Source organism: Mesoplodon densirostris, chromosome 2 (genome assembly GCF_025265405.1).
Source record: "Mesoplodon densirostris isolate mMesDen1 chromosome 2, mMesDen1 primary haplotype, whole genome shotgun sequence".
Classification (NCBI taxonomy): domain Eukaryota; kingdom Metazoa; phylum Chordata; class Mammalia; order Artiodactyla; family Ziphiidae; genus Mesoplodon; species Mesoplodon densirostris.
Genome location: NC_082662.1, coordinates 22,891,911 through 22,909,222, shown reverse-complemented (window position 1 = coordinate 22,909,222; position 17,312 = coordinate 22,891,911). Strand labels below are relative to the sequence as shown.

The 17,312-nt window shown below is 48.6% G+C and overlaps 2 protein-coding genes across 9 annotated transcripts in view; one reads left to right on the top strand and one right to left on the bottom strand.

The window, feature by feature from the left end:
• Nucleotides 1-7,702, top strand: part of EYA3 (EYA transcriptional coactivator and phosphatase 3) — a 104,439-nt gene extending 96,737 nt beyond the window's left edge. For 7 of the 8 annotated variants that reach the window (XM_060089251.1, XM_060089252.1, XM_060089253.1 and 4 more), the window contains 2 exons: nt 2,276-2,376; nt 3,895-7,701. In XM_060089251.1, coding sequence (XP_059945234.1) covers nt 2,276-2,376; nt 3,895-3,975 — 182 coding nt within the window. In that variant the 3' untranslated portion in view covers nt 3,976-7,701. Of the gene's footprint in view, nt 1-2,275; nt 2,377-3,894 lie in introns of all 8 variants that reach the window. The other variant, XM_060089255.1, reaches the window with a different exon arrangement.
• Nucleotides 7,703-10,183: 2,481 nt separating this feature from the next.
• Nucleotides 10,184-17,070, bottom strand: XKR8 (XK related 8). Its single transcript, XM_060089257.1, has 3 exons — nt 16,724-17,070; nt 14,457-14,653; nt 10,184-11,908 (listed from the first exon to the last, which is right to left on the bottom strand). Exons 1-3 carry the CDS (start codon nt 17,014-17,016, stop codon nt 11,199-11,201), a joined length of 1,200 nt encoding a protein of 399 aa, XP_059945240.1. The 5' UTR covers nt 17,017-17,070; the 3' UTR covers nt 10,184-11,198.
• Nucleotides 17,071-17,312: the final 242 nt, after the last annotated feature.

The window sequence follows — 17,312 nt, the reverse complement described above, 5'->3', positions numbered from 1 at the left end:
TCTAGGCGCACGGGCTTCAGTAGTTGTAGCTCATGGGCTCAGTAGTTGTGGCTCACGGGCTTAGTTGCTCTGCGGCATGTGGGACCTTCCCGGTCCAGGGCTCAAACCCGTGTCCCCTGCATTGGCAGGCGTATTCTTAACCACTGCGCCACCAGGGAAGCCCAGAAGTCTTTCTGATAGAGGAAACCCAAGAACCTAATCTTCTCCAAAGGCTTGGTTGGTCTTGCAGTTACAGCTTCTATCACTTGACGTAAGCTGACTAGTCATTGGTTTTATCCTCCTGAACAGGAACGCTCATCTCTAGGATTGTTTTGAAAGTACAAAATGGAAGCAGTGTATTTACCAACTGTATTGGAATTATTTTTTCGTATGGCTACTTCTTTACCCTGAGCTGTTAATAACTCACTCTTAATCCTTTTAGAGGAAACATTCCTAATTGTATTTCTTCCTTGATCATTGCAGGCCAGGACAATGAAAACAGCTCTATGTCCCTGTCTTCTAAATAAGAGACATTCCCTTTGTTGGGTCTTAGGGGAAATTTCTAAAATCCTACCGACTTAAAAGTTTTTTCTATAAATCATAAATTAGACTGTAGGTCTAGCAGAGGTTGGCTTAGGTAAAGACCTAATGGTTGGAATGGAATTAGACAAATAACTCTTTAACACTTAATAAGAACTCATTATTAGTTGAATTATTTAATGTTTAAATTGGGGCTCAAGGCATAGAGTAGAGCCATCCCCTTAATCATTTGTGAAATTAAAATGTATTTACTTAGCAAACATGGATTGAATGCTTGATGTGAACATAAGGTGTGACAATGCTATTATAAAATGGTAGCACTGAAAGGGACCTAAGTGCACCTAAGCCAAGCCTTGTATTAAGAGTGGGAGACTGAAGCCCCAAGTGGACTAGTGTCTGGTCCAGGTTTGTTTGAGGTGCCACCTGGGCTAGGCATGTCATAGACTTGCAGTTGCTTAGATGTACCAATCAGGACTTCTGAGTATGGGTGTAAAGATTCTTGTCAGATACGATGTAGTCATCTTAGATTTGTGTATTTCTATATTTGTATATTTATTACAACAGTTTTCCAGCAGATGGCATTCAAGTGCCTTGAGGAAGAGGCGCCTTTTTCTTATTCACACAGGAACACTGGTGCTAAGTCACTGAATCTGGCAAGAAGATAGGATGAGAAAGTTAATGGAGCAGGATATAAAAAGGAAGCAGAGTTAGCGCCTTGCTTAACTGAAGAAGGTGGCAGAAGCAGTTTTAATAAAGCATAAGAGATGGTGAAGGAAGAGCAAGAGAAATAATTTTCTTTTTATTTACTTACACAAGTACAGTGTCTGCCACAGCAGTTTTATGTGTGCATGTTTAGGTGTTGGTTCCAGGTAGGATTTGAATTTTGATACATCGCCATGTTTCTAAGAGCTGTCTGCAGTGGATTTAAATCACCCATTTCCCGAGGTTAATGTCACTGATACAGGATCTCAGTTGCAGTTACACAATATAATAGGAAGTTCCAGATGTGACAAATATTGCTGCCATATTCATTGGTACTCTGAGACTCCTCCCCTCCTGAAAGACATAAGGCCCAGGACTAGGACTGTTTCTGGGAAATGTAGAGTTGGAAGGAAATGGCTGTTTTTTCCTAATTACTAACCGGAAATCAGGGACTTCCACTTCTTTTTCTTACACTAATGGTTTCCCCTCAAAAATCGTCCTTTTGTCAGGCACAATGACCAGAGCCTAGACTCTGGAGTCAGAGGCTCAGAGTCTAGCTACTAGCTTGTTTGTGATCTGGGGCAAGTCACTAATCCTTTGGGTCCATTTCCATCTATCAGAATAGGGGATGGGACCCATCTCACCGGATTATTTTGAGAATTAAGTGAACGAACACTTTGAAACTGCTTTGTATGCTGTAAAGTACAGGAGCTGTGGAAGAGGGAGGGAGTGTGCACAGCTCTCATACGGTGTTTATAGAAACATCCCACACTAAGATCTTAGGTACTTCACCCTCAGTGTGAAAGTTAAAATAAGAACCTAGAGAGCACAGTGCCTAGAAAGTCTGTTGTGTGAGTGGCACAATTTCACATTCTTTGGGCAGAGGGCCTGTTGGATCTCTAGCTGCCACCCCTGCTCCCAACCAAGCAAACCACGTGGGCTGCCCTGATTCTGTCTAAGCACAGGCAGGTGAACCTAGCAGCAGTCCTTTTCTTTGGTATCGAAAAAAAGAAAGGGAGGAATGTCCTAATAGGAAATATCTTTTTCTCATCAGGTAAGGAGAGCTGCTTCGAGAGAATTGTGTCAAGGTTTGGAAAGAAAGTCACATACGTAGTGATTGGAGATGGACGAGATGAAGAAATCGCAGCCAAACAGGTAACCATGGCAAAATAAATAGTCTATATGGGAATGCAGTGAGCAATTAGAAAAATGGTAAAACTCAGAAATCATAGTAATCTGTTGTGCATTTACAGTGTTTTCCCTTCCTCCTATTCCTCTCCCATTTTTCTTTAAAAAAAAAAAGAAAGAGGGTCATTTTTTCCCCCATATGCAGAGTTTTCCCTGTAAGTTGTTAGATCCTCCCCTTCTCTCTCCTCCCTGCCACTCTAAAGTCTTAAAATCTTTGAGCCCTACTACAAGGACACCCATCATTAAACCTGACGTGGGCCCCATCTTCCATCTTCGTCTTAGAGGTCAATGCTTTCTCAAGAGCGTGAGACTTTACTACTAAAGGCCAATCATTCAGACTTTTCCAGGCTTTCCAGCTTTAATTCTAAAGTGCTTGTTGCCCTCTGGGGAAGACACTAGTGGATGTAGACATCAGTGCTTCTAGGTCTGAAGAAGAAGGGAGTGGGGGAGATAGAAGAACAACTCAAGTCATTATCAGACTTTGTGTCTCTAAGCTGATGCTTCTAGTCATCTGCCACAGAGTACACCCATTGGAAAATGGCTTAGATCTCAGTCTCCTCCCTCTGAGGGATCTTTTCTGCACCCTCTGTGACAGAAGACTTTCTAGTCCTTGCTTGAATATACCTAAGGGTGAGGAGGCTGCTTCCCAGGTATCCTGTTCCACTGTGGGGTCATCCAGGCTCTTAGGATGTTCCTCCTTCCATTGAACTAAAATTTCTGTTTTGTATCCTGGTCCTAATCTGGCACTTCTGAGCACAACATAACAAGTCTGCTTCCTCTTCAGTATATTCAAGGCCTTTTAAATATTATGTGTGAGCAGCAGGCTTGAAAAAGCACTGAGCTACATGCCAAAAGAACTGTGTTCTAGGACTTTCAGTATTCCAGGTAACTTGCAACCAGTCTGAACAAAATGGTTAGTAAAGCTAATTTCCATCAGCTTTATACAACATGGTTTCCAACACTCATGCTTTTCAAAGCCCTTCTTTAAAATATGGCTTCCAGAATGGCACACAGTATTCTGGACATAACTCTGATCACATAATATAGTGGGATTATTATTTTCTAGATCTCTGTGTTCTTCATCTTGGTCATGGACAGGATTTGGGCTTTGCAGCTCTGAACCTTATAGAAAATAGACTATCCATAAGAAAATGTAATACTATATTAATACTGATTTCTTACATGGGTCATTTTATTTGATCCTGAGGATCGTGCATAGTAGCTAGAACAAGTCTGTCTCATAAAAGCACAGAGTTACCACTGAAACCTAATAAAAATCTCTCACATCTGTAAGTGTCTTGTAGTATACATACGTCCCTATACACATGACTTACTTGATCCGTATGACAGTCTTATGAGGTGGGCAGGAGGAAGGAGGGTTACCAAGTACTTTGGGGAGAGGTCTGTGGAGGAAGGGGTGTGGGTAAATATAAGCTCCCAAAAGAAGTTGGGTTAACCAGTGCCCCTCCCTCCTCCCCCTTCCAGCACAACATGCCCTTCTGGAGGATCACAAACCACGGAGACCTGGTGTCCCTCCACCAGGCTTTGGAGCTTGATTTTCTCTAAGAACTGGAATGAAGAGCCTTCCCCACGAGCTCCTTTTCGCTCCTGAAAGGAGCTAGAGACCGGAACCAACTGGGAACTCTTTCTCCATGGAATGCTGGCGAGAACACAATCAAAACCAAAAGCTGCAAGAGATGAAGCTTATTTTTGCTAAGAGTGAGCTGCAGCCCCGTGTTCATCCTCGCATAGGAGCGGAAGACAGTTGGATTGAGAGAACAATAGACTCATCGCAGCTACAGTGCTTTTAATTCTTCTGGGTTTTGTTTTGTTTTATTTTGTGTCAAAATAAATGAAGAAAAAGAAAAGGAAATTCTTGGGGCAGAGTTGCACTCTGCGTCCGTGACCAGATTGAGAACTGCCATTAACTTGTGGTGATAGGATAAACGCAGCAGACTTTTATAATAACATCTCTTGCAGTCTTTGTAATCTCCTTAGCTGTAGAACATATTCCCAGTGAATGTATATGTTATTTTTATAGGTAAGGGTCTGGTGTCTGAAGCAGGTTCCCCTCCCCCTTTCTAGCAAGAAAGGGGTGTGTAAAGTTTCCTTGGAAACTCCGTAACTGAAATATCTGAGATACCTCTCTGTGACGGTAGCACCTCCTCCGCTGCCCAGCGCTCTGCTCTCTCGGGCGGCTTCCTTCCGGCTCCTCCATCTCCTGGCTGGCTGAACTGTGGGGCATGGACCCTGATTCACTGTAGACTTTCCTGTTTCCCATCCTAGAAGCCTTAGTTCCCTTTCACCAAATGGTACAACCCTAGAAACTCCTTCTCTTAGACAGTAAATTGTAAGCCTTCAGCTTGACTCTTAGTCAAAGGGTATGTCCCAAGGGGCTTACCTCCAAACTGGAGAGAAGAACTAAGACTTCTTAGGAATTTCCACTTTTTTGGCTCTTGAAACAAGAAGATTCCACCTTTTCCTCCTGCAGAGAAGCACCCTTCCCCAACACATGCTCACCTCTACAGCACCCTCGCCCTTCTTAGTCATCAGTGCTGGGCTCTTGGCCCTTTCCTGCCCTCTGTACCTCATGTCCACCCCCATGCAGCTCTGGCCAGTCCCCAGGCTTTGGACCCAAGTAGTCAAATCAAGTCTGAGAAAAGGTTCATAATCACATTTTGGCCAAAACTGCGAAGGGATGTGACTTTCTTTGAATCCTTTAAGCCCTGTTGAAAGGTGTTCTGGACATATATTTATCCAGATCACAGCCTGAAACTGAAGAACAGATTGCCATGATCACAACCCAGTTTTCCCATGGAATACCCTTCCCGCTTCTCAAATCCCCTTCTAAAGTGGGAAACCAGAAGGCCAGAAACACTTTGCTGATTTAAATGAGGTTGTAGACCCCCTACTCCATGCCTGAAAACTCAGTCTTGGGCCCAGTGCAGGAACATCTCTCAACCTGACTTCTGGGAGGATCGGTGGGTGCCCAGGCACTGGTCTCAGCCTTCAGTCCAGCTGTGTTTGTGGATGCCCCATCCCTCCAAGACTGGCCTGGGCATCTGCTCAGGCAGAATAAACTTCCGTAGAGCTCAGGAAGTTCGGCCTCTTTCCAGGTTGCACAGAGAGAGGTGATTTTATAAGCACCTCAGAGAGGTGTAGTCTGGGTCCTTAGTAGGAGGCATCCTTGACCAACCCCAGCTATAAATGCTTGTACCCAGAGGTTCTGCATATCCATTTTCAGAGATGTTGCAGCACAAAGGGGTCAGATTCCTTCCAAAGCCAGATCACCCAGAGAAAGGGTGATCACACATTCCCTCAGAACTGATTGAGAAAGTGCTTCATGACTCAGTTTTAGAGAAGATGTTTTTGGAGAGGAGCTCAAGTCAATGCTCATTACTTAGCTGCCTCTTTGGACGGGAAATACAAAGTCTGAGGTGGACCTTCTTGGTCTGAGTTCAGCATAGTTGCCCAGATGCTGCTCTGCCTTGCTTGGTAATTTATCTTAGAATGCTCTAGGGTGGGTCTGTACTTTCAGGCCCCTAGTCCTCCCCGTACTGGCAGTAGAGCTGTTGGTTTATTGCCCTGGACGTAGGCCACCCTGTTGGTGCTGTGCTTCAGGCTGCAGAGCGGTACCCACGTCGTGCACACAGGTCCACGCACACACACTTCCCTCTCCCTGCCCGCTGGGAGAAGCTCTTTATTCCTAGAATATGACTTGGACTCCTTTTTCGATGGCCTTTTCCCTCCTCCTCTGACTGCACAGCTTAGGTCTTTGCAAAAGGAACTTGAAATTGGCTAAGAGAGGTGAGGAAGCTCTCTGAGCAGTGCCGCCTTTGCTCTTTTCTGGTTGTTTAGAGGGTAGACAGAAAATGGAGCTTCCTGGCTCCTCTTTGCCAAAATGAATTGTTCAGGGAACCCAGTGATCTTCTTGGAGCCTGTGTTTTCCTCTTCCCCAGCACAGAGGTCTGGAGAGGAAAATAAGTAGGCAGCACCACGAGTTCTTGGAGGCTGAGGTCGAAAGGATACTGTGGGTCCTTTCGTCAAGGGGGAAGGCCTCTTTACTAGAAAGAGTCCCCATGGAATAAGGCACATGATGAGTCCTTTTCCCATCTGGGCACCGTGGGTTCTGTAAGATGGGTCTGCACATTTCGTGGTGAGAGCTAGGCCGTCTCTAGTAGGGAACTGAGTTGTCAGCTGTGTCCTGGGTTTGAGAGGTGGCTTTACTTGCGAATGTAAAACTGACTGTGCCTTAGCATCACCCTGTCCGGTGCCCCTGGGGCAGCTGGTGGTGTCCAGGAGAGTGGATGCCTGCTCCAGATTTAGATGCCTACTTGGGCTTTTATTTGGTTTGGGGTATTCCTGTCTTCTGCAAGTTGGGGGAGCAAAGCTAGTGTCCCAGGAGACTTGTGCCACAGCTTATTCGCAGCTTACACAAACTTGTTCGCGTTAAAGCTCCAAGCAGAATCTGATTGGCAAACTCCAGCTGCAGTATATGGAGCTTCTAGATGTTCACTACCTTGAATGGGTGTCAGTGCCACTGAACCGTGGGGGAGAGGAGTCGAGGGGCGGAGCCACGCTCTCCCTCTTCCTGGGAGAGCGATGGTCTAAGCCAAGGGCTGGTGGGCTTGGGGCCTTCCTCTCCTCGCTCCTGCAGGAAGGGGGCAGTTAGGACCCCTCTTAAGCAGGCTTCTGTTTCTTACCACTAAATTGGCTTCCTTTTTCATCCAAAAGTTGGAATTCCCCAAATACCCTGTAGAGGCCAAATCTGAATTCTGAGATTTTGAAATATCTTAAACCACGAGAGAAAATCAGATCTGTGCCACGTCTGATCAGCAGGCCCTGTCCCTTCCTCTCCTCTGAGTCAGACAGCTCTAGCAAGCAAGGTTACTTGGTTAGTTCCTAATGCACTGATGGGAGCCATCCCATTAAGGACGACTTCTACTCAAAACATGACCCTCTGGACTTCAGATGCCTCATTTAGCAGGAAAAGGCACTGATTAGATATATTTATGTGACTGCGGGCATTTGTGGCTGTAGAGTCCTTGACCATAATGTTATATGTAATGGGAACTATCTTATAAACTTGAAAAAATAAAGTTTTTATTTTCTATATGGTTTGCTCCTGTGTCTTTTCTGAGTAGGATCAGCCCAGTTGCCCAGCTGAGTAGGCTTCTAAGTAGGGCTTCATAAAAAATCAGAAGAGCTCATTAGAAAGATGGCACCCTTTCAGTAACTGAGTCATTAATTTCACCAAAACAAACAAACAAACAAAACTAACCATTTGGTATAAATAAATGAGAAAATAAACTAGATATTTTAAAATAATTTGCAAGGGAAAGTTTATTTCTTAATTGTTTCTAAAATACATCACTTTTCAAAGTTTAGGACTGGAATGCCAAGAGATTTCATTTGCTGTCAAATGTGCTGAAATTTAATTATTAAAAAAAATCAATACCTTGCTGTGCTGAGCTTAAAATGCAAAAGCAATAAAACTGACAAATAGATATCCAAATGTTTGATTTGGCTTGTTTTCATGTTACATCAACTACTTTTTCTCTTTTCATTTCTTTAGATTTGAGTCTGACTGTTCATTGGTCTGGAAAACAGTCAGGCATCCTTTTGCCTTTTATTCCAATGGAGATTAGAATTGGGTTCTAGCTTCCAAGTACCATACATGTCAGACTATAAGATGTATTTTTCCCCAAATTAATTCCCCCCAGAAAAGAGGGGGCTGCCTTGTATTCTGAGGCATTAAATCTTTTCATCAGAAGATGCACATTTTGAGCCACAATATAGTTGAAGCAAACTTGTTAATCGGTCAGAAGTACAGGTATCAGAGTGTTATTAGTTTTTAAGCCCAAAGAGTAAACACCTCCATCTCCCCCTCCAATAGGTATATCTGCACGTTTCTCAAGAACCTTTCCGGTGGCATGTTAAAATGAGCAAATCAAGAGCTTTTTTATTCTTCAAAAACAAGTTTCTTTTTTTTTTTATGTTGGGGGTAGGAGTTTATTAAATTATTTATTTATTTTTGCTGTATTGGGTCTTTGCCTCTGTGCAAGGGCTTTCTCCAGTTGTGGCAAGTGGGGGCCACTCTTCATCGCGGTGCGCGGGCCTCTCACCATCGTTGCGGAGCACAGGCTCCAGATGCGCAGGCTCAGTAGTTGTGGCTCACGGGCCCAGTTGCTCCGTGGCATGTGGGATCTTCCCAGACCAGGGCTCGAACCCGTGTCCCCTGCATTAGCAGGCAGATTCTCAACCACTGCACCACCAGGGAAGCCCTAAAAACAAGTTTCTTGACATAAAAAAAAAAAACAATGGAAATCTTCAAAGGAAATTTCTAATTACAAGTAACATCACTGTCCTCTTTTTTAAATTCTTGATTCCGTGAACTTTATTTACAAATGAAACGACCACTAAATTCCACAGCTTTTTAAATTACATACCTGTTACCCTCATTTGACAATTTCATCTAGAGAATACAGATGAGAACTTAGCCAAAAAATTAAACATCTTTTTGGATTTTCTCAGGGGAAATAGCCTAAGACACTACACTGCATCATCTGTTTGGGCATGTATGGCATCTCCCCAGAGCCTAGTCTTCTCCACATACGACAGGAAGAAGTAGAGAAAAGTAAATGTAGCAAGTTTTGTTTTGTTTTAATTGAAGTAGAGTTGAGAGCAAGTATTTGTTTTCGTGAACCCCTTAGAAGCTATGTTTGAGGCTAGGTTGGACACTAAGCCCAGGGATTTATAAAGGCCAAGCCTGCTCTCTGAGGTCTCAACCCTTGATATTCCCTATGAGTTGAGAAAAATAATGATTTCACTTTTGTGTGTGCGCAAATGTGTGTTTATAGTCAATTTAAAAAATGATCCTTTTTCTGAGGTTATATGTTCTTTCATAAGACAAGATAATAGATGGTGGTAGTTTTTACTGCCCTTTTTCATTAAAATTAACTTGGCAACCATGTTGGCCATTATACTGGTTCATGAAATTCAAAAGTCTGAAAATCATTGGACTAAGTGATCCTGGAGATCCTTTCTACCTCTACCATTCTGTGTATGTAAAAAGCACCAGCGTCATCTTCCCAGAGTTCCTCCCTGCTCCCAACCTTCATCTCTGTGTCAGCCTTGGCTCCAGGCCAGTGTAACTGCTACAAGCCCTCCTTCATCCAGTCACTGCTGACTTGGTGTCTGGAATAAAGCACATCCGCGTGGCTGTCATCCTCACCTCCTTTAGGGCGTATATCAGTTTCTCAGGGAGGCCTTCCCGGCCATTCTATATAAAATTGTAACTCCCACCTACGACACACAGGCACTCTCCCTACCTTATTTTTCTTTTAGCACTTAACACTATCTGATACATTCTTTCACTTATTCTGTTTACTGTGTCTCCACTAGATGAATGAATGAATAACAGACTCTTCTGGATCCCGTCCCAGTGGTGATGAACCTTTCCTTCTGTCTCCAGTGCCCTTTCCCTGCTCCTTGTTTCTGCAAACCACAGACCTCCCCAACACCACTGCCCACATCCACATCCCCTGTCATCACTGCATCGCTCCCAGTGACCTCCCAGCAAAAAGACCTTGCTTCACCTGCGCTCGCATATTCACTTCCTGATACCAAAGGTGAACCTACTCCCGCCAGGCCCAGCAGCAGAGCCAGCTAAGAGCACACACTAGAGTCAGCCCAGATCTGGGTTCTGATGCCCACCTGAGTGGTCAACACCACACTGGCTCACCAGCTCCTGACGCTTAGAAAACAAGGTTAAGAAGTCTTGCCTAAGCCAGCCCTCTTCTCTGGTCCCAGGGTCTTTACCGACTTTGAGAGGACTTTGCATCCCTGACCCCTTTTTTCCAGGCGGCTTTGAACTTGGCGGTGGATTTAATGACACAACTAGGCTAGGGGATTTCATGAGGTTTTAATAATAATCTAATAATACTGTTCAACAAAGACAACACACGTGTCTCTCGCTTACAGAGACGCAGATACACACACCTCTTACGCCCACACAGACTGAGGTAGAAAGTACACTGCCTGAAGCACAAAAACATACTCAGCGGGCTGAGCCATGGCCCAGACCACAGGTTCACAAGGCACTTGGTTGAAAGGTCACCCCTAGAGAGCAGGGGCAGAGGCCAGGCCAGCTGCCCTAAGGCCTTGGAGGGGCTGCCAGGGCTGCCAGGCAGTCAGGCATCCCTGGCTTCCAGCCTGAGAGCCTGTTCCGGAGCAGCTGGAGAGGGTAAGAGGTGAAGCTGGAATGGCAGCTGATCTGCCAAGGCTAGAATGATGCTTCTGGCACATAAAAGGCCCTCGGTAAACATTTGCTGAATGAATGGAATGACTGGGGTGGGGCAGGGGAGGAAGAATTCCAGAACACATCCTGGAGGTCCTGGGGCCTTCCAGCCCAGGATAGGGGAACCAGTGGTGGGACAACAGCTCCACCAATTATTTTAGAGGTAGCCAGGGAGGTAAAAATACCAACACTGGGATGCTTTGGGGTTATACTTGTTTGGGGGTAAGGGAAGAGGGGGGTCTCTTCTTTCCTCCCAAAGTGTTTCATACATAATTGGGGCCCTTGACCCTCCAGGGCCCAGCCCTTCTCATCTTGTTCTCATCCTTGAGGGCAGGCCTCTGTCTTACTCACCTCTGGTCTCCAGCGCCTGGCACAGATCAGGCATCAAGTGCTCGTTGAGTGAATCAAGGCCCATAGCAGCATAAGCAGCTTATCTTCTACATTCTACCAACTGATTCCATTCAGTCCCCTGGCTGGGTCTGACCCTGCCTCAAAGGACACCATTCACCTCTCCCTTCCATGGCAAAGCAGTCTCATCCCTACCTTTGGGGAAAAAGTTCTTAGCCAAATGGGCCATGCGCCTGTTCTGAGGCAGCTGACGCCCCTCGAGGGAGCGCAGACCCCAGGTCCCGTCCACCTGGTCAGGCTCCCAGCGGCGGCTGGGGTGCAGCCAGCGGTAGTAGACCAGCCGCAGAGCCAGCCCCAGGAGGAAGCAGGCGCCGGCCGCAGGCAGCAGCCTCTGCAGCAGGCACCCGCCGGGCAGCCAGGTGCTCTGAGTCACCCAGGCGACCACCAGCAGAAGGCTATCATTCAGGAGGAACGCCAGGTGGATGGTAGCACGGCCTCGGGTTCGGCCCTCAGCCACGTTGAACCAGGAGAAATAAAGGATGGTGGCCACCGTTGCCCGGTACAGCCACTCGGAGCAAGGATCTGGCATAAAGTCCGTGCCCTGAAGCCAGACCCAGAACAGCAGCACCAGCCACAGGCCCAAGAAGTGCAGGGCCACATAGCGGGGGAAGAGGGCTGAGAACAGGGCCACGACCAGGACTCGGGGCCACAGCAGCAGCAGGTTCCACAGGAAGTAGATCACGGAGGCACCCAGCCCCAGGAGGGGCTTGGAGGAGAGGCAGGTGCGCAGGGCCCGGTGGTAGTCAAGCAGTGCCCACGAGATACCCACAAAGGACGTGCAGATGCTGACCCCTACGAAGAGGAAGAGGAGACAGGTGAGCCCTGCAGGCAGCCTGCAGGCACTCCCCAGAGGCCACAGGTACTGCGGAGGCCTCGTAGCCACGCTGAAGTGGGTAGTACGGCCCCCAATTTGTTGAAGGGAAAACTACAGCTGGAGAACAGTAAGTTCACACAACCCCAAACAGAGCTAGGATCCATATGGAGTCTGCCTTTCACCACAAACCTTTCCTTTTCAGGTGCTACCACGGTTATATTTTTCACGGATGAGAAGGTGTGTGACTTATACACTCTCATCGGCACCCCTGTCACCCAGCATCTGGCACCCCTGGGCCTTGGCCACACCCTGAGCATCTTCTAGGGCCCTGTTACCCTTCCTTTCCCGGAAGAGCCCACTCCTTTCTTGGATCTGAAAATCAGCAGTCCAGTTCCCCTTTCTTAGTCTCAGAAAGGGAAGCAGGAAATCCCATGGGGTGAAGACAGGCCTCTAGCTGAAGCTGCCTTCCGGGACCAAAAGGGATGTCCCTGTTATATGGATGGAACAGCCGTTACTCCCCTCCACCCTCAGACTGGGCCCTGGTTTTGATTTTCCAAGACTCGACGTGTACAGCGGGGATCCTATCCCACCTCCTAGTTGCCCATCCTGGACTAGGAGCACCAGGCCCTCAAACGAGGGCTGGAAGCATCTCTAGACTGCTTCCTCCCCACCCCCTCCCTATTGCATTCAGTCAACAGATGGTCGCTGGGAACCTGCTATGGGTCAGGAACCCACTCCCAGCCTGGAATCAGATCTGTGGCCTTTCTAACTACCCCACACTCAGGGTCTCGGCAGGGCTGATGTTCCTCCAGTTTGCCAGCATGCTGCATTCTCTGACCTGACAAGTGGTGCCCTTGGTATTAGGTAGACCCACACCCTGGTTCCCCTGGCCTACTCCTCCTTACCCTGCAAGTTCTGGCTTCATTATCGCCTATAGTCACCCATCCGGACCCCACCCCAGCCCACTCCGCTGTGCAGTTCCTACAGCACCCCACTCCTGTCTGGAGTCTTATCACACAGTAATGAGTTCCTTATCTCTGAGCTCCTTCAGGGTAGGAAACAGATTCTGTCCCCAGGGATCCCCCAGAAGCTGGCATATAACAGCAGCTGAATACATGTTGGCTAAACAAAAGTTGGGAAAATCTGTCTCTTCCCTCAATCTCCCATCCCCACTCCATACACACAGTGTAGACTGTCCCCATTTAGCCCTGGTCCTAGACACCCACTGCCTTCAAAGAGACAAACAAAAAACAGTCACCCCTCAGTAACCACAGGGAATTGGTTCCCAAAATCCGCGGACGCTCAATTCCCTAATGTAAAATGGCATAATAGAGTCAGCCCTCTGAATCTGTGGATGCAGGACTCACAGACAGAGGCCCGATGGTAGGTGCACAATGAGTGCTGTGTGTCCCAGGGCAAATCACTTCACCTTTCGGCATCTCTTTCCTCTGGTGTAAAATGGAGATAAATACAGCACCAAACTAGAGGTGCTATGAATGTGAGCAATGATGACAATAAAGCACTTTCCTCAGTGCTGGCTAATAGCAGGCACTCAATCGTGATGGCTGCTATTACTGTTTTTTGTTTTGTTTTTCAATTAATACTGCAGACTCAGATTAGCAAACTGAAAGGGCCCTTGGAGATTGAGTCCAACTCCCCAGCTTGTACAGCTGTGGAAACTGAGGCCAGAGAGGGGATCTCCAAGGCCCGCAGAGAGTGGAGGCAGAGCTGGCACTGGCTCCTCGGGAGGCTGTGCCTTGTACAGCAGCAGGTGTGCGAGGGCTGAGAAGGAGAAGGGGAAGCCTAGACCCTGAATCAGATGTGAGCTGGAGTCCTAACTTGGCTGCCAGCCGGCCTGTGACCTTGGGCAACTCCCCTAAAAGCCCTCCCAAAGCTTCTCTTTGCACAAACCTCTCCTGTGTTTTATGAGGCCACCTGCCTCTTCCTTTTCAGATCACTCCACATGCTTTACTGTAACTACCTGCTTTACAGTCTATGGTCCTGGCAGGCCAGGGGCTGTGTCCATCTCCTTATTCACTGTGGTGTTCCTAACACAGGGACAGGCACAAAGGTGCTCGATCAAAACAAAGGCGCTCTGCATGTACAAAGGCACTCAATAATTTATCTATTGATCAACAAATTGCTTATTAGGCATCAGGCACCCTACACACTTCATCTGTTATCTTCAAAATAGTAAAAATTACACTTAAGATTTATTATGCACTAGGCACGAGGCTTTATAGGCATCACTTCACTTAAACCTTTCATTAACCTTATGAGGTAGGACCATTTATTACATCCATTTATTTGTCCAGATGAGAACAAACTGAGAGCTCAGAGAGGTGGAGTCCTTTGTCCAAACTCAAGCCTAGAGCATAACTTTGGATTTGAACACAGACCTGCCCGACTAAAAGACATTCTCCTATTTTCTAAGCAGCCTTTATAAAAGAGTGAAAACCTTTCTGACATTTGTGGGCAACTTTCCCAAGGTGTAAAAGGGGGGCTGGCCGAGGGCCTGACACTCACACTGGTAGTACTCGGCGCTGCCGCTCTGCAGCATGATGGCCAGCACCAGTGTGAGCTGCGGCGTCATCTCCAGGAAGGTCTCAAAGAGCCGCAGCATGCTGATGTCCAGGGAGAGGAAGTCAGCATAGGCCAAGTCGAACTGGGAGGGCACGTCCTGCCGCCACACCAGCAGCCCCTGCCGCAGCCCCTGCACGCACCTAGGCAGTACACACGATGCCCCAAGGGGCCCAGTTAGCATCCTGTGGCATTCCTCCTTCCCTACCCATCGAGTGGATGCAGACAGGCTCAAATCCTAGCTCGTCACATACATGCTATAAGGCCTTGAGCAAGTGACTTACCTCACTGAACTTGTTTCTTCATCTGTGAAGTGGGGATAAATACAACAGCTATTACTTCTGCGGTAGCCACCATACCAAGCTCATCACAAACCTTGTCCCATTTACTCCTTTATAATATCCCCATTTTACAGATGGGGAAACAGGACCAAAGAGCAAATGAGCAGTGGAAACAGGATTTGGACCCAAAGCTGTTTGAATTTGAAAGGTGTACTGGGAAATTGCCTAAAGTGATCATTCTCAAATTTTAGCAAGTGTAAGAATTTCTTAGGATCCTGTGGGGAAGGGAGCCATTGAGAGCTTCTGAGCACAGGCAAGACAGGTCCTACTGTGCTACAGAAAGAGCACCCAGGGATCCATTTAAGAGGCCTGCCCAGAGTGATGAGAACAGACGAGGCAGAGTTAAGAGAGTCCAGAGGATGGACAGACAGGCCTGAGTGATCCACTGGCATGAGGGGGGAGTGGAGGATGCACCAAGATCTCCCCCCACCCAGAACTGATCTCAGTTGGCTATTGGGAGGTGAGGCCATTCACTCATTGCAAATTCATTCATCAGACGTTTACTGTCACTTCCAGTAAACTTGGATGAACTGGATGAACTTGACAACACACTCAGGGAGCGGGCCCGAGTTCAGAGGTGGGGGGTCCCCCAGTGCCCTGGCAGAGGCCTCAGCCTAGTCACAGGCAGGAACAGAGACCCCGTTTTCTCAACCAAAGCTCAGTACAGTCTGTCTGACTCATGCTCAGCAGAAACAGAAGATGCATGATGTAATTATAGATTCAGGGTTCATTGCGGGCTGCCAGGACTGTAATAACTGTGCCCCTTCGTGTTCACCCAAGGTGTTATTGATGCCTGGACAGTCCCTCAGGCAAAATTGTGACATTCAAAGCTCCTCTCACCCACTCCTGGAGACTCAAGGCAAGATCTGGGGAGAATCTGTAAACATGGATTCAAGAGCAGATCCTGGCTCCGTCCATCCCATCCCAACCCAGACCACATCGTGTCCTGACTTCATCACATGACTCTGACCCCTTCGTTTCAGTTTCCCTATCTCTAGAGGGCCCCCACCTGAGCCCAGCCCTACATGGCTCCAGGGACATGGATGAGTCAGACCCCATTTCTGCCCTCTTGCTTGGTCTGGGAGTGAAGGGGTGGGGTGGGGAGAATACAACTGGGGTTCAGGGAGAATACAACTGGGAAAGACAGGGTGAGAGGCACTGGCCATGAGGGAAGAAGCGCTGCTCTGGGGGTCAGGGCTGCTGAAACTCCAGGGCGACCCAGCTGATCATGAAGCTAGCTGACACTTGCTGCCTGCTTACTCTGCACCAGGGCAATTTACAGGTCTCATTCCATTTAATCCTTACACTGTGAGCCTCTGGAACAATGAGTAAACTGAGACCCAGAGGGGTCAAGTGACTTGCCCAAGGCTCCACCCACAGCTAAAAGCAATGGGAGGTCTGTTGCCACCAGGCACTGTGCGGGGCACTTCCCCCTCTGCCCTTCACCACAGGCCTGCCAGCCACACCTATCTCTAGGTCACTACCTCCTTTAACAGAGGAGGAAACTGAGGCTCAGAGAAAGGCAGGAATAAAGGTGGTAAAGCCGGATTGGATCCCAAAGGGTCCGACTCCAATTCATGCGCCTCCCTTCCCTCTCTGGGCCTCAGTTTCTTCAGCTGTGCCAGGAAGGGTACCGTTCATGAGCTCTGAGGGCTGCCAGCCGGATTTCTCCCTCATCAGGGATCAGGAGCTCACCTGTAGGGAGAGGCGCCCGCTAAACTGCAAGGGGCTTAGTTTCCTCTCCAGGGTCTCAGTCCTCTCCTCTCCGCCCCCGTCGCGGGGTCAGGGCTCTCACCTGTGCTACCAGCCCAGCTGCAGGAGGTGACGTTGACTTCCGTTCCCCCTCCCTCTCCCGGAGGGCAGGGCTCTCACCTGTATAGGTAGCCCAGCTGCAGGACATGCAACAGCGCCAGGCAGTGGCCTGGGGGCTTCGGCGCGTGCGGGCTGGAGAGGTCGGCGCGCAGCCAGACCCAGCTGAAGAGCTGCAGCGCGACTGAGGCGAGGCCCAACAGCGCCAGCACTAGCGCGGCCCACAGGTAGCGACCGCTGAGCACATACTGGCTCGCGGCCCACAGGTCGGCGCCCAGGTCGATCAGGAAGGCGAGGGCGCCCAATACGCCCAAGACCAGGTCCCAGAAGAGAGCGGCGCGTGGCGACCAGGGCATGACCCGCCAGCCTCTGCCCCGCTTTCTCTTCTGGGCTCGGACCCGCCCTCCCGGCCCAGGGTCCCCCTCCCTGCCCAGGGTAGCGGTGGCAGGAAGGGGGCGGACACAGCCCTCGGGGCCGCCCAGGGCTCGGGCTGGGGGGCGGGACTTCCCCGTCCCGCCCTGTCCGGGGAGGAGCGAGGTCCGTAGACCCCGCGGTTGGGGTATCAGCGGTCCCACAGATCCCTGGCCCTGCCGCCTGTCTAGGGATTCCCCCACTCTCACCCCAGCCCCGCTGAGCCCTGAGGGCCCCGAGG

Bases quoted from the DNA above. Each gene is read 5' to 3' on its own strand.
- XKR8 (XM_060089257.1), bottom strand. From the start codon at position 17,016: ATGCCCTGGTCGCCACGCGCCGCTCTCTTCTGGGACCTGGTCTTGGGC. The intron at 14,654-16,723 runs GTGAGAGCCCTG...TGTACTGCCTAG, and splicing joins CAGCTGGGCTACCTATACAG to GTGCGTGCAGGGGCTGCGGC. The intron at 11,909-14,456 runs GTGAGTGTCAGG...TCCTCTTCGTAG, and splicing joins CAGCGCCGAGTACTACCAGT to GGGTCAGCATCTGCACGTCC.